Source organism: Salvelinus namaycush, chromosome 25, assembly GCF_016432855.1.
Source record: "Salvelinus namaycush isolate Seneca chromosome 25, SaNama_1.0, whole genome shotgun sequence".
Taxonomy (NCBI): Eukaryota; Metazoa; Chordata; class Actinopteri; order Salmoniformes; family Salmonidae; genus Salvelinus; species Salvelinus namaycush.
In genome coordinates this window covers 19,339,077-19,351,416 of record NC_052331.1, presented here as the reverse complement: position 1 = coordinate 19,351,416, position 12,340 = coordinate 19,339,077, and the positions used below count along the sequence as shown (strand labels likewise).

Genomic DNA, 12,340 nt, shown 5'->3' with positions numbered 1-12,340 from the left:
ACATGAAAAATGTGCGAATGGACTTGAAAACGGGTGGTATATGCTACAGAATGCAGTGTTGTGAACACAAACATTTTGGCTAGGCAGAGATGACTGGCCGTGACCGACACATGCGCGGACAGCAGTGGACACATCAATTAAATCTACTTTAATCCCTGGGTTTAGCTAAGATTTAAGTTCATGGTTACTGCACGTGAGGCATGGTGTACTTTCTGGTTCAATACTGACCCTGGCGCCAGGAAGTCCAGCTAGCCCTTGGAGTCCCTCAGGGCCAGGAGCACCAGGCTCACCCTGAGAAGGGACAGAATAAAGCTGAAGACAGGATAAATTACACAGTATATGGAGACACAACCAATAATGTCCATCATTATTGTAGAAGGTGGTGTAAAATAGATGCAACCAACCTTCACTGACAACCCAGGAGCCCCATCCTTCCCATCTTCACCCTGTAGAAAACAAACAGGATATACAACTTATCGGATTTCCATATGAACCAACACTGAACAAAAATATAAACGCAACATGTAAAGTGTTGATCCCATGTTTCATGAGCTGAAATAAAAAATCGTAGAAATTGTTCATGTGCACAAAAAGCTTATTTCTCTCAAATGTTTTTCACAAATCTGTTTACATCCCTGAGTGAGCATTTCTCCTTTGTCAAGATAATCCATCCACCTGACAAGTGTGGCATATCAAGAAGTTGATTAAACAGCATGATCGTTACACAGGTGCACCTTGTGTTGGGACAATAAAAGGCACTCTAAAATGTGCAGTTTTGTCACGTAACACAATGCCAAAGATGTCTCAAGTTTTGAGGGAGCATGCAATTGGCATAATGACTGCAGGAATGTACACCAGAGCTGTTGCCAGAAAATGTAATGTTAATTTCTCTACAATAAGCCGCCTCTAACGTACTTTTAGAGAATTTGGCCTCACAACCGCAGACCACATGTAACCACTTTAGCCCAGGACCTCCACATCCGGCTTCTTCACCTGCGGGTTGTCTGAGACCAGCCATCCGGAAGGCTGATGAAACTGTGGGTTTGCACAACCGAAGAATTTCTGCACAAACATTCAGAAACCATCTCAGGGAAGCTCATCTGCATGCTCGTCGTCCTCACCAGGGTCTTGACCAGTTCTGTGTCGTAACCAACTTCAGTGGGCAAATGCTCCCCTTCAATAGCCACTGGCACATTGGAGAAGTGTGCTCTTCACAGATGAATCCCAGTTTCAACTGTACCGGGCAGATGTCAGATGGCGTGTTTTGCGCCGTGTTGGCGAGCGGTTTGCTGATGTCAAGGTTGTGAACTACTATCAAAGTTGTAGACTACTTCCGGCGCCGACAGAGATGGCCGCCTCGCTTCGCGTTCCTAGGAAACTATGCAGTATTTTATTTTTTTACGTGTTATTTTTTACATTGGTACCCCAGGTAATCTTAGGTTTCATTACATACAGTCGGGAGGAACTACTGAATATAAGAGCAATGTCAACTCCATCATTACAACCAGGAATATGACTCTCCCGAAGCGGATCCTGTGTTTTTCCTTCCACCCAGTACAATGGATCTGATCCCAGCCGGCGACCCTAAACAACGACGCCGTAAAAGGGGCAAACGAAGCGTTCTTCTGGTCAGGCTTCGGAGACGGGCACATCGCGCTCCACTCCCTAGCATACTACTCGCCAATGTCCAGTCTCTTGACAACAAGGTTGATGAAATCCGAGCAAGGGTAACATTCCAGAGAGACATCAGAGACTGTAACGTTCTTTGCTTCACGGAAACATGGCTCACTCGAGAGACGCTAACGGAGTCGGTGCAGCCAGCTGGTTTCTTCACGCATCGCGCCGACAGAAACAAACATCTTTCTGGTAAGAAGAGGGGCGGGGGTGTATGCCTTATGATTAACGAGACGTGGTGTGATCATAACAACATACAGGAACTCAAGTCATTCTGTTCACCTGATTTAGAATTCCTCACAATCAAACAGTCGACCGCATTATCTACCAAGGGAATTCTCTTCGATTATAATCACAGCCGTATATATTCCCCCTCAAGCAGACACATCGATGGCCCTGAACGAACTTTATCTGACTTTATGTAAACTGGAAACCACACACCCCGAGGCTGCATTCATCGTAGCTGGGGATTTTAACAAGGCTAATCTAAAAACAAGACTCCCTAAATTCTATCAGCATATCGATTGTGCTACCAGGGCTGGTAAAACCTTGGATCATTGTTATACTAACTTCCGCGACGCATATAAGGCCCTCCTTTCGGAAAAGCTGACCACGACTCAATTTTGTTGCTTCCAGCCTACAAACAGAAACTAAAACGGCAAGCTCCCACGCTCAGGTCTGTTCAACGCTGGTCCGACCAATCTGATTCCACGCTTCAAGACTGCTTCGATCACGTGGATTGGAATATGTTCCGCATTGCGTCCAACAACAACATTGACGAATACGCTGATTCGGTGAGCGAGTTCATTAGAAAGTGCATTGACGATGTCGTACCCACAGAAACGATTAAAACATTCCCAAACCAGAAACCATGGATTGATGGCAACATTCGCTGAAACTGAAAGCGCGAACCACTGCTTTTAACCAGGGCAAGGTGACCGGAAACATGACCGAATACAAACAGTGTAGCTATTCCCTCCGCAAGGCAATCAAACAAGCTAAGTGCCAGTATAGAGACAAAGTAGAGTCGCAATTCAACAGTTCAGACACAAGTGGTATGTGGCAGGGTCTACAGTCAATCACGGATTACAAAAAGAAAACCAGCCCCGTCGCGGACCAGGATGTCTTGCTCCCAGACAGACTAAATAACTTTTTTGCTCGCTTTGAGGACAATACAGTGCCACTGACACGGCCCGCTACCAAAACCTGCGGGCTCTCCTTCACTGCAGCCGAGGTGAGTAAAACATTTAAACGTGTTAACCCTCGCAAGGCTGCAGGCCCAGACAACATTCCCAGCCGCGTCCTCAGAGCATGCGCAGACCAGCTGGCTGGTGTGTTTAAGGACATATTCAATCAATCCTTATCCCAGTCTGCTGTTCCCACATGCTTCAAGAGGGCCACCATTGTTCCTGTTCCCAAGAAAGCTAAGGTAACTGAGCTAAACGACTACCGCCCGTAGCACTCACTTCCGTCATCATGAAGTGCTTTGAGAGACTAGTCAAGGACCATATCACCTCCACCCTACCTGACACCCTAGACCCACTCCAATTTGCTTACCGCCCCAATAGGTCCACAGACGACGCAATCGCAACCACACTGCACACTGCCCTAACCCATCTGGACAAGAGAAATACCTATGTGAGAATGCTGTTCATCGACTACAGCTCAGCATTTAACACCATAGTACCCTCCAAACTCGTCATCAAGCTCGAGACCCTGGGTCTCGACCCCGCCCTGTGCAACTGGGTCCTGGACTTCCTGACGGGCCGCCCCCAGGTGGTGAGGGTAGGTAACAACATCTCCACCCCGCTGATCCTCAACACCGGGGCCCCACAAGGGTGCGTTCTGAGCCCTCTCCTGTACTCCCTGTTCACCCACGACTGCGTGGCCATGCACGCCTCCAACTCAATCATCAAGTTTGCGGACGACACCACAGTGGTAGGCTTGATTACCAACAACAACGAGACGGCCTACAGGGAGGAGGTGAGGGCCCTCGGAGTGTGGTGTCAGGAAAATAACCTCACACTCAACGTCAACAAAACAAAGGAGATGATTGTGGACTTCAGGAAACAGCAGAGGGAGCACCCCCCTATCCACATCGACGGGACAGTAGTGGAGAAGGTGGAAAGTTTTAAGTTCCTCGGTGTACACATCACGGACAAACTGAATTGGTCCACCCACACAGACAGCGTTGTGAAGAAGGCGCAGCAGCACCTCTTCAACCTCAGGAGGCTGAAGAAATTCGGCTTGTCACCAAAAGCACTCACAAACTTCTACAGATGCACAATCGAGAGCATCCTGTCGGGCTGTATCACCGCCTGGTACGGCAACTGCTCCGCCCACAACCGTAAGGCTCTCCAGAGGGTAGTGAGGTCTGCACAACGCATCACCGGGGGAAAACTATCTGCCCTCCAGGACACCTACACCACCCGATGTCACAGGAAGGCCATAAAGATCATCAAGGACAACAACCACCCGAGCCACTGCCTGTTCACCCCGCTATCATCCAGAAGGCGAGGTCAGTACAGGTGCATCAAAGCAGGGACCGAGAGACTGAAAAACAGCTTCTATCTCATGGCCATCAGACTGTTAAACAGCCACCACTAACATTTAGTGGCCGCTGCCAACATACTGACTCAACTCCAGCCACTTTAATAATGGGAATTGATGGAAATTATGTAAAAATGTATCACTAGCCACTTTAAACAATGCCACTTAATATAATGTTTACATACCCTACATTACTCATCTCATATGTATATGTATATACTGTACTCTATATCATCTACTGCATCTTGCCATCTTTATGTAATACATGTATCACTAGCCACTTTAAACTATGCCACTTTATGTTTATATACTCTACATTACTCATCTCATATGTATAGACTGTACTCTATACCATCTACTGCATCTTGCCTATGCCGTTCTGTACCATCACTCATTCATATATCTTTATGTACCAATTCTTTATCCCTTTACACTTGTGTGTATAAGGTAGTAGTTGTGGAATTGTTAGGTTAGATTACTTGTTGGTTATTACTGCATTGTCGGAACTAGAAGCACAAGCATTTCGCTACACTCGCATTAACATCTGCTAACCATGTGTATCTGACAAATAAATTTGATTTGAACAGAGTGCCCCATGGTGGCAATGGGGTTATGGTATGGGCAGGCATAACGCAACGGACAAAATTGCATTTTATTGACGGTAATCTGAATGCACAGAGATACCGTGACAAGATCCTGAGGCACATTGTCGTGCCATTCATCCGCTGCTATCACCTCATGTTTCAGCATGATAATGCATGGCCCCATGTCGCAAGGATTTGTACACAATTCCTGGAAGCTGAAAATGTCCCATTTTAAGTTAGGGCAAATCAAGTCAGAAATGTTAAAGTGGAAAATACCAACTTTAGAAGCCTTTTTAAACCTTGAATTCACTAAAGTTTGCATTTCTTGTAGGGCAGGAAATTTCCTGCCACAACAGTGAGATCAAATTAAGATCCTACACCTGTATTCCACAACCTAGTTATTTTCATGTTTGTAATCTTACCTTTGGTCCTGCAGAGCCAGGAAGACCAGGAGGTCCCTATAGAAGAGAGTAGATAACAGTTATTCTCATGGAAACTTAAGGAGAAAGACAATTTACAAGTACTTCAAAACTACAGGAGACACACACATACACCACTCTCACTCACCTGAGGGCCTTTGAGTCCTACGTCAAGGAGCATGTCATTCTTCCCAGACCCCTCCATATCCTGCTAGCACCAACACACAACATTGTTGCATTGGGAATCAATAGAGACAAAACAAGATAACCGTATGATAGGAAACTGACTCAACAGTAAAATCAACAAAACAGCACCTCGACAAACAATCCTGCTCCTGGGGGTCCGGGGAGGCCAGGCAGCCCCCGAGGGCCAGTGTCGCCCCTCTTTCCCTCTGGTCCCCTCAGCCCTGTAGCTCCTGCCAACCCTTGGTCACCTGATTCACCCTGCAGGGAAGAATAGGCCCATTAAATTGACTATGAAGAACATGGTATAGTTTTGACTTACATTAAAGTAGATGTTACTGCGTGTCAGCAGCATGATTAGGAACTTAGGTCTCATTGTTTGATTAATGCATTTTATAACTGAGTTATCAGATGGTTAGAAATACCTTCGGTCCAACTAGTCCTTGTTCACCCTATGTGAGGAAGAGAGATCGGTTAATGTAAACATTTGCAATGGAAATGGTTATAGGGGATCAAATCAGCTAAGTTCCCTTAGAAAATGCAAACAATAGCCTCCAGAGTAACTGTCATCTTACCTTCAGACCTTTAGGCCCTGTCGACCCAACATCCCCATCCAGACCAGGTTGACCCTGAAATCAACAGCAGAGAGATGTGATGTCACAACCGTCGCTCTCTGAATTTCAAGCACAAACAGGTCACACAAGTGACTAGTCAACCATGACCAAGACTGTGTTGCTTTCCTTAGAGTGATAGTAGCTACCATATATACTGTTGCAAAGATAACGTAAAATTTTTTATTTAAAAGGTTTCTCAACATAGTAATTATTAATTATTTTGTAACTTTATTGAATCCCTCAGAATTAGTTACTTTTCATCATAAAATATAATATTCCTCTGTCTAAATAGTTGTACATTTTTTAAATATAAATCATTGCCAGCCTGTGCCACCATTGTCCCTTTTGCCATTCATGAAGGAACATGGCTCATTGACTGTAAAAAATAAAGGGCAAGCTCCATAAATGCAGTTAGTGAAAGCACGCAGGCAACAGACTCATATAAAAAGGCAGGTTCTCTCCAATGTACAGTAGCTTGACCATGTTTGATGTATGAAGCACATAGCTCAAGCTTAATGTCCATCAAGGCCGTTAAAGTCAAACCTGGGTTGTATCCCGCTAAATGAGAGGATTGGGAATGAGCATAGACCCCATGATGGTTTCATAGATGGGTAAACAATTCAAAGCAGAAGCACATGTGCGCACACACACACAGGAGTGGCGTACCGCAGTTTCGTGGGGCCCCCGCAAGGTCTGAGCAAGGCCACCCCCTGTTAGAAGTTTTTTTTTGGGGGGGGGGGGGGTTCTACATATTTTGCCATGGGCAAAGAGAAACATTTTGCAGTTGTATAGCTAATCTCATGCTATTCTACACATTTTGTCATGCGGTTGAGCGAAAATGTTGCTGTTTTAAAGCTAATTCCTTGGAATTCTACACATATTATTGCCATGGGGCAGAGAGAAAACATTTTAGTTTTATAGCTCATTTCATGATATTCTACACATTTTGCAATGAGGGTGAGAAAATTTTGCATTTTTGAAGCTAATTTCTGTCTATTTTACACATTTTGCCATAAGGCTGAGAGAAAATGTTGCAGTTTTACAGCTAATTTCCTGTAATTCTAAACATTTTTGCCATGGCTTGTGACCTGTTCATATAGAGTACCAGTCAAAAGTTTGGACACACCTACTCATTCAAGGGTTTTTCTTTATTTTTACATGAGGACCTGTGGCGGTCCTCATGAGAGCCAGTTTCATCATAGCGCTTGATGGTTTTTGCGACTGCACTTGAAGAAACTTTCAAAGTTTCCGGTTTGACTGACCTTCATGTCTTAAAGTTTTGATGGACTGTCGTTTCTCTTTGCTAATTTGAGCTGTTCTTGCCATAATAAGGACTTGGTATTTTACCAAATAGTGCTATCTTCTGTATACCAACCCTACCTTGTCACAACACAACTGATTGGCTCAAACGCATTAAGGAGGAAAGAAATTCCACACATTTACTTTTAACAAGGCACACCTGTTAATTTAAATACATTCCAGGTGACTACCTCATGAAGCTAGTTGAGAGAATGCCAAGAGTGTGCAAAGTTTTCATCAAGGCAAAGGGTGGCTACTTTTAAGAATCTCAAATATAAAATATATTTTGAATTGTTTAACACTTTTTTGGTTACTGCATGATTCCATGTGTTTTTTCATAGTTTTGATGTCTACACTGTTATTCTACAATGTAGAAAATAGTAAAAATAAAGAAAAATGAGTAGGTGTGTACAACCCCCCCCCCCCCCCCCCCCGCACAAAAGGGTAGTGGGGCCCCCAGCCTTGTGTGGTATGCCAGTGACACACACACAAACACACACACACACACACACACACACACACACTCATCTCATGTACAGTAAGTTAAATGGGGCAGGCTGTTAGAAAACATGGTTGGAGAGAACAGTCTGCCTTTTCAAGCCTACTGGTTCAGTGAAGAAACCAGGGAAATACCTCGCCAGAACCAAGCCCAGAGCCGAACAACCCTGAGCCAAACTCAGAGCCAAACCCAGAGCCAAACTCAGAGCCAAACCCAGAGCCACTAAACCAATCCTCATTCACCTGAAACAATAAAGGCCAGGGACAGCCAGGTCAATAACAACAGAGAGTGGAGAGAAAACCACTGTCAACTACAATGCATACACATACAGAAGAGTATAAAATAACATTTACAATACAAAATAAGGGTGGGAACATCAATAACAGTTGAAAATGGGTGGTAACAGGTGGAAACATCAATAATGGATCTTAGGGAGAACATGAGATAGACAGACAACTCACCGGAGGTCCAGGTTTCCCAACAAGGCCATATCTGCCAGGAGGACCTGGTTGTCCAGTGAACAGGCCTTCCGAGACATTGAAGGGGCTGGTGGGTCCTGGGGGGCCAGGTTGACCTGGAGGGCCAGGAGGACCCTAGGAGAAAAATCATAAAATTATCACATCACTATAGTGGATTGGTCTCAACTATACAGTAGGTGATCAGATGAAACAACACCACCTGTTGGATATGGGATGCCATAGCACATGTTTAACATTGAGAGATGAACACTTGTAGCCTCCTACTTCAAGCCTGATCTCGCAAGCAAGTGTAGTGAAACCTATAGTGATGTGATGATTTTTTAAAATTAAATCTTGCGAGATCAGGCTGGCAGTATGTGGCTAAAATACTCCTCCTAGAGACATTTTATTAGAGAAAAACATAACAGATAGGCTGACAGCAGAATTAACGTTCTTACTCTGATCAATTCTGTATTGTCAAGGTCTCCAAAACCAGAGCCGAGTGCATCCTCTCCATACTGCAATTCAACAGAAAACAGGCAGTTAAAGACGAATCCCCACTTGATCCCCAGTTCAACCCAATGTTTTCAGGATGTTACACTGCTACCCACTGGCACACTGTGTGATCTGAGGGGTCCGGGAGGTCCAGGGGGGCCTGGAGGCCCTGGTAGTCCTGCTCCTGGGTCCCCCTGCACAGAAGAGAACAAAGGGTACGACTAACTGCCTATCTCACACACATTGAATATACATTTTCCTTCTAACACCTTTTATTACTGTACCTTGTCTCCTTTGACTCCAACCTCCCCTGCCAAACCTGGGAAACCTTGAGGTCCTCTCTGTCCCTGTGGGTATTGCCATAGATTCTGTCATTTCTTAAGACATACAGTATTTATGTATGACCATGACAGAACAGTACAAATTTGACACAAGACCAGATTTACTCACTGGATCTCCATCTTCACCCTTGCTTCCCTAAAAAATTGAACACTCCTTTGATTTATCTTTTCAGTCTTGTCAAGTGAAGGTAATAGAAAACATAATCAAACATGTACTACTATCACAGAGTAATGGGTGATTATAATGACATAAAGCTCACCTGCTGTCCGTCCTTCCCTGGCACCCCAGGGGCCCCTGTAGGCCCCCGAGGGCCCCTGGGTCCTGGCTGGCGGTGCCCAGACCTTCTACCCTCAGAGAGAGTGGGGGGGCCAGGGGGGCCACGGGGACCAGCAGGACCTATAGGCCCAGGCTCTCCTCGCTCTCCTTTCAGTCTGTGGCTAAGAGGCCCACCCTGATGATCAGCACAAAGAGGAGAACGTTGTGTAAGAAGATGTATTAAATACTGAATCATTAATTAAGCATTTAAGGGACATCAGGTTTTGAGGCACGTAACATCTGAGCTATTACTTACATCCCCTGACATCTCTGGCTCCTCTGTCTGGTGGGGTCCTGAGAGAGGAATAAGAGACACCAATAGGATTAACCAATGAGGCTTCAATCATGTTAACCAGGTAGGGGTATATGATGTATTCAACCAACGATATCAACCAGTGAGAGACAGATAAGATTGATCAATGCAAAGAGAACATCCAATAACAACTGACATAGTCACCGGACGAGCTAAATCAAGAGCTCATCAGTTATTTCCCTGGACTACCATAAGATGATTGGTTAAGATAAGTGCATGGTGAACCTGCCTTCCCCACCTCTGAGCTGCATGTCCTGATGGGCCTCCTCTGTGGGGGTCAGGTGTCCTGAGTACTCATCTAGCTCCACCTCCGGAGACTCTGTGGGCGGGGCTCGCACAGGCCCGCTCAGCATGTCCTCTGGCTGGAGGGAGAAAAAAATGTATGAGGATGAGAGAGAGATAAAGAGAATGTGAGAAAGAGTAAAAAGAGAGAGCGCGCACGAGAGAGAGAGGGGTAAGTACATTTGTAAAACAATGTGCAACTTATTTTAAATATACAGGAAACATCTAGCTATCTAAAACATTTGCACAAGAATCAAATAAGAACAATAAGAACAGACAGCTTACATCATATATTTATTTGTAGTAATTGGGGTCAGATTGTGGGTTGTTTAAGAGCAGAGTGACATGACATTCTGGGACAAGTACAGTGTGTTACAAGGCTAGTGGTGGGAGGATGAAAGTGACTGTAGCATACACACATCCAGAATCTGGAGCACCCCCGGAATGGAAGAGACACTGTATCTGTGTTTGCTTCCTATTGACAAGGATGTGGGGGTTGGCCACATTTTCCTTATAAACAACCACTGCTATCAGTAGACATAACAGACACATCAAAGGCCAGTGCAAATACTTAATAGAGGGGGAACATTAGTGTTTGGTCATAGACAAACACACTATCCAGGTTATACTTCCACACTCCCTTCCCACAGGGGGCAGCAGCAACCTTGTCCAAATGCTGAGCCTGGTTGATTAAGGTTATCTTCAGTCAGTCTCCCACGGGGAAAGCCGTGAGGCTGCTGGGTTTGTTTTTGAGTCTTTAGTTTGGGCATGCCTTTGGTATTTTTCCTTTTTGTACATATTTATGTTTCGTCACCATCTGAACAAATTATAATCCGCTTGGACTGGCCAACCAGGAGGTCAAGACGGAGCTGGCCCTGAACTCGGTAGGTTGCGGTCTCCTGGGCACATGCACTGCATTTTCTTGGTGAAATCAGATCTGCTATATTCCTGTGAAATTTGAGGTGCACAGTCGTGGGTGGGAATTTCCTATGCATTCTTGCACACTCCCATGCATCCCTAAACATTTGCGTGATACGGGAATTTCTGGGATAGTAAATTCCCAATTATGCGTTAACAAGTTTCTGTACATTTTCGGACTGTGCATGTCACGTAAATGTTCAACAGCTGCAGGCGTGTGACTCCCTACTTTGTCATGTGGTGGAAGAGAAGCCAACTCTGTCTGCATATTTATCCTGTTTTCAGGTTTGTAACATTTATAAACATGGTTTCTTTTTCAAAATCTAGAGAAATTGTTATAAAAAATGGTGAGTTGTCTGTTCATTTTGATGTGTAATTTAAGTGTTTGGACTGAGTGAAATGAGTGAGCTACAGTAGCTACTTTTCTGAGTCTATATAACCAGTTTATCAGGCTCCATCTCAGTGTGCTTCATTCAATAGCTAGAGGACTCCATTATGTCCAGGAGTGATAAGTATATATTTTTTGTCTTTATCTGTTGTGGTCTACTATTGTCTTTTTGCCAGCTAGGGCTCTCTATTTTAAGTGCTGCCTGTCTTCCCAGTAGCCAATTTGGTGTGTGAACTCCTGACTGCTCATAATTTGCAAACAGTTGTTGACACATCAATCAGGATCAAGGGGCAGGGCAATTTGTGATTTGTTTTGGTAATCAGTGGCTGTATTGGAGGGAGTGGTTTCACCTCTCCTAGGCAATCAGCAATTAGTAAAGGGAGGTGTGCCCCCTACCTTTGCTAGGCAATTAGTGTTAAGAGGATGGTGCCACACCACTCTCTCACTTTAGTATCTTACCTAGTTATTTACAGTTTCTCATTTTGTTTTTTTGATAGATTTGTCAACAACGTGTGTGTTTTCTATACCTGTTCACACCTCTCCCTATAGGCTTTGCAGATGCTCCCCACCCCTTGGCTGCAACCCTTCTAATTTACTGTACCCTGCGCACAACCCATGTGGAATTCCGGGTCTTTGGCAGTGTTTGGATCTGCGGTCAAGAATGGCGAGTTCATCTCAGCTTAGCTTCTCAGCTGCCCTTAAGTCCCTTGACTTTTTGGCCCTGACGGAGACATGGATCACTCCAGAGAGAGCAGCTGGAGTAGCAGTGTTTTCTTCATCTGACTATGTTTTCTCTCATAGTCTGAGAGCATCTGGTCGTCGCGGTGGTGGCACAGGTCTACTAATTTCTCTTAAATTTAGATTTTCTCTTTTCTCCATCTCATTTGAATTCCATGCTGTCACTGTCACTTGTCCACTCAAGCTTAACATAATCGCCCACCAGGTGCCCTTGGAGAGCTCCTCAATGATCTTGACACCTTTGATAAGCTAATTTCCTGACGATGACT

General features: G+C 44.7%; 1 protein-coding gene across 1 annotated transcript in view; it reads right to left on the bottom strand.

The window, feature by feature from the left end:
• The window catches only part of LOC120020688 (collagen alpha-1(XVIII) chain-like), a 37,010-nt gene that overhangs the window by 14,445 nt on the left and 10,225 nt on the right, over nucleotides 1–12,340 (bottom strand). The window contains exons 5-19 of the mRNA XM_038964395.1: nucleotides 9,984–10,107; nucleotides 9,689–9,726; nucleotides 9,377–9,568; nucleotides 9,226–9,252; nucleotides 9,060–9,122; nucleotides 8,892–8,969; nucleotides 8,739–8,798; nucleotides 8,284–8,415; nucleotides 5,986–6,039; nucleotides 5,836–5,862; nucleotides 5,543–5,671; nucleotides 5,376–5,435; nucleotides 5,231–5,266; nucleotides 405–446; nucleotides 229–291 (exon numbers count right to left, since the gene is read on the bottom strand). Of these exons, the coding sequence (XP_038820323.1) occupies nucleotides 229–291; nucleotides 405–446; nucleotides 5,231–5,266; nucleotides 5,376–5,435; nucleotides 5,543–5,671; nucleotides 5,836–5,862; nucleotides 5,986–6,039; nucleotides 8,284–8,415; nucleotides 8,739–8,798; nucleotides 8,892–8,969; nucleotides 9,060–9,122; nucleotides 9,226–9,252; nucleotides 9,377–9,568; nucleotides 9,689–9,726; nucleotides 9,984–10,107 (1,125 nt within the window). The remainder of the gene's footprint in view (nucleotides 1–228; nucleotides 292–404; nucleotides 447–5,230; nucleotides 5,267–5,375; nucleotides 5,436–5,542; nucleotides 5,672–5,835; nucleotides 5,863–5,985; nucleotides 6,040–8,283; nucleotides 8,416–8,738; nucleotides 8,799–8,891; nucleotides 8,970–9,059; nucleotides 9,123–9,225; nucleotides 9,253–9,376; nucleotides 9,569–9,688; nucleotides 9,727–9,983; nucleotides 10,108–12,340) is intronic.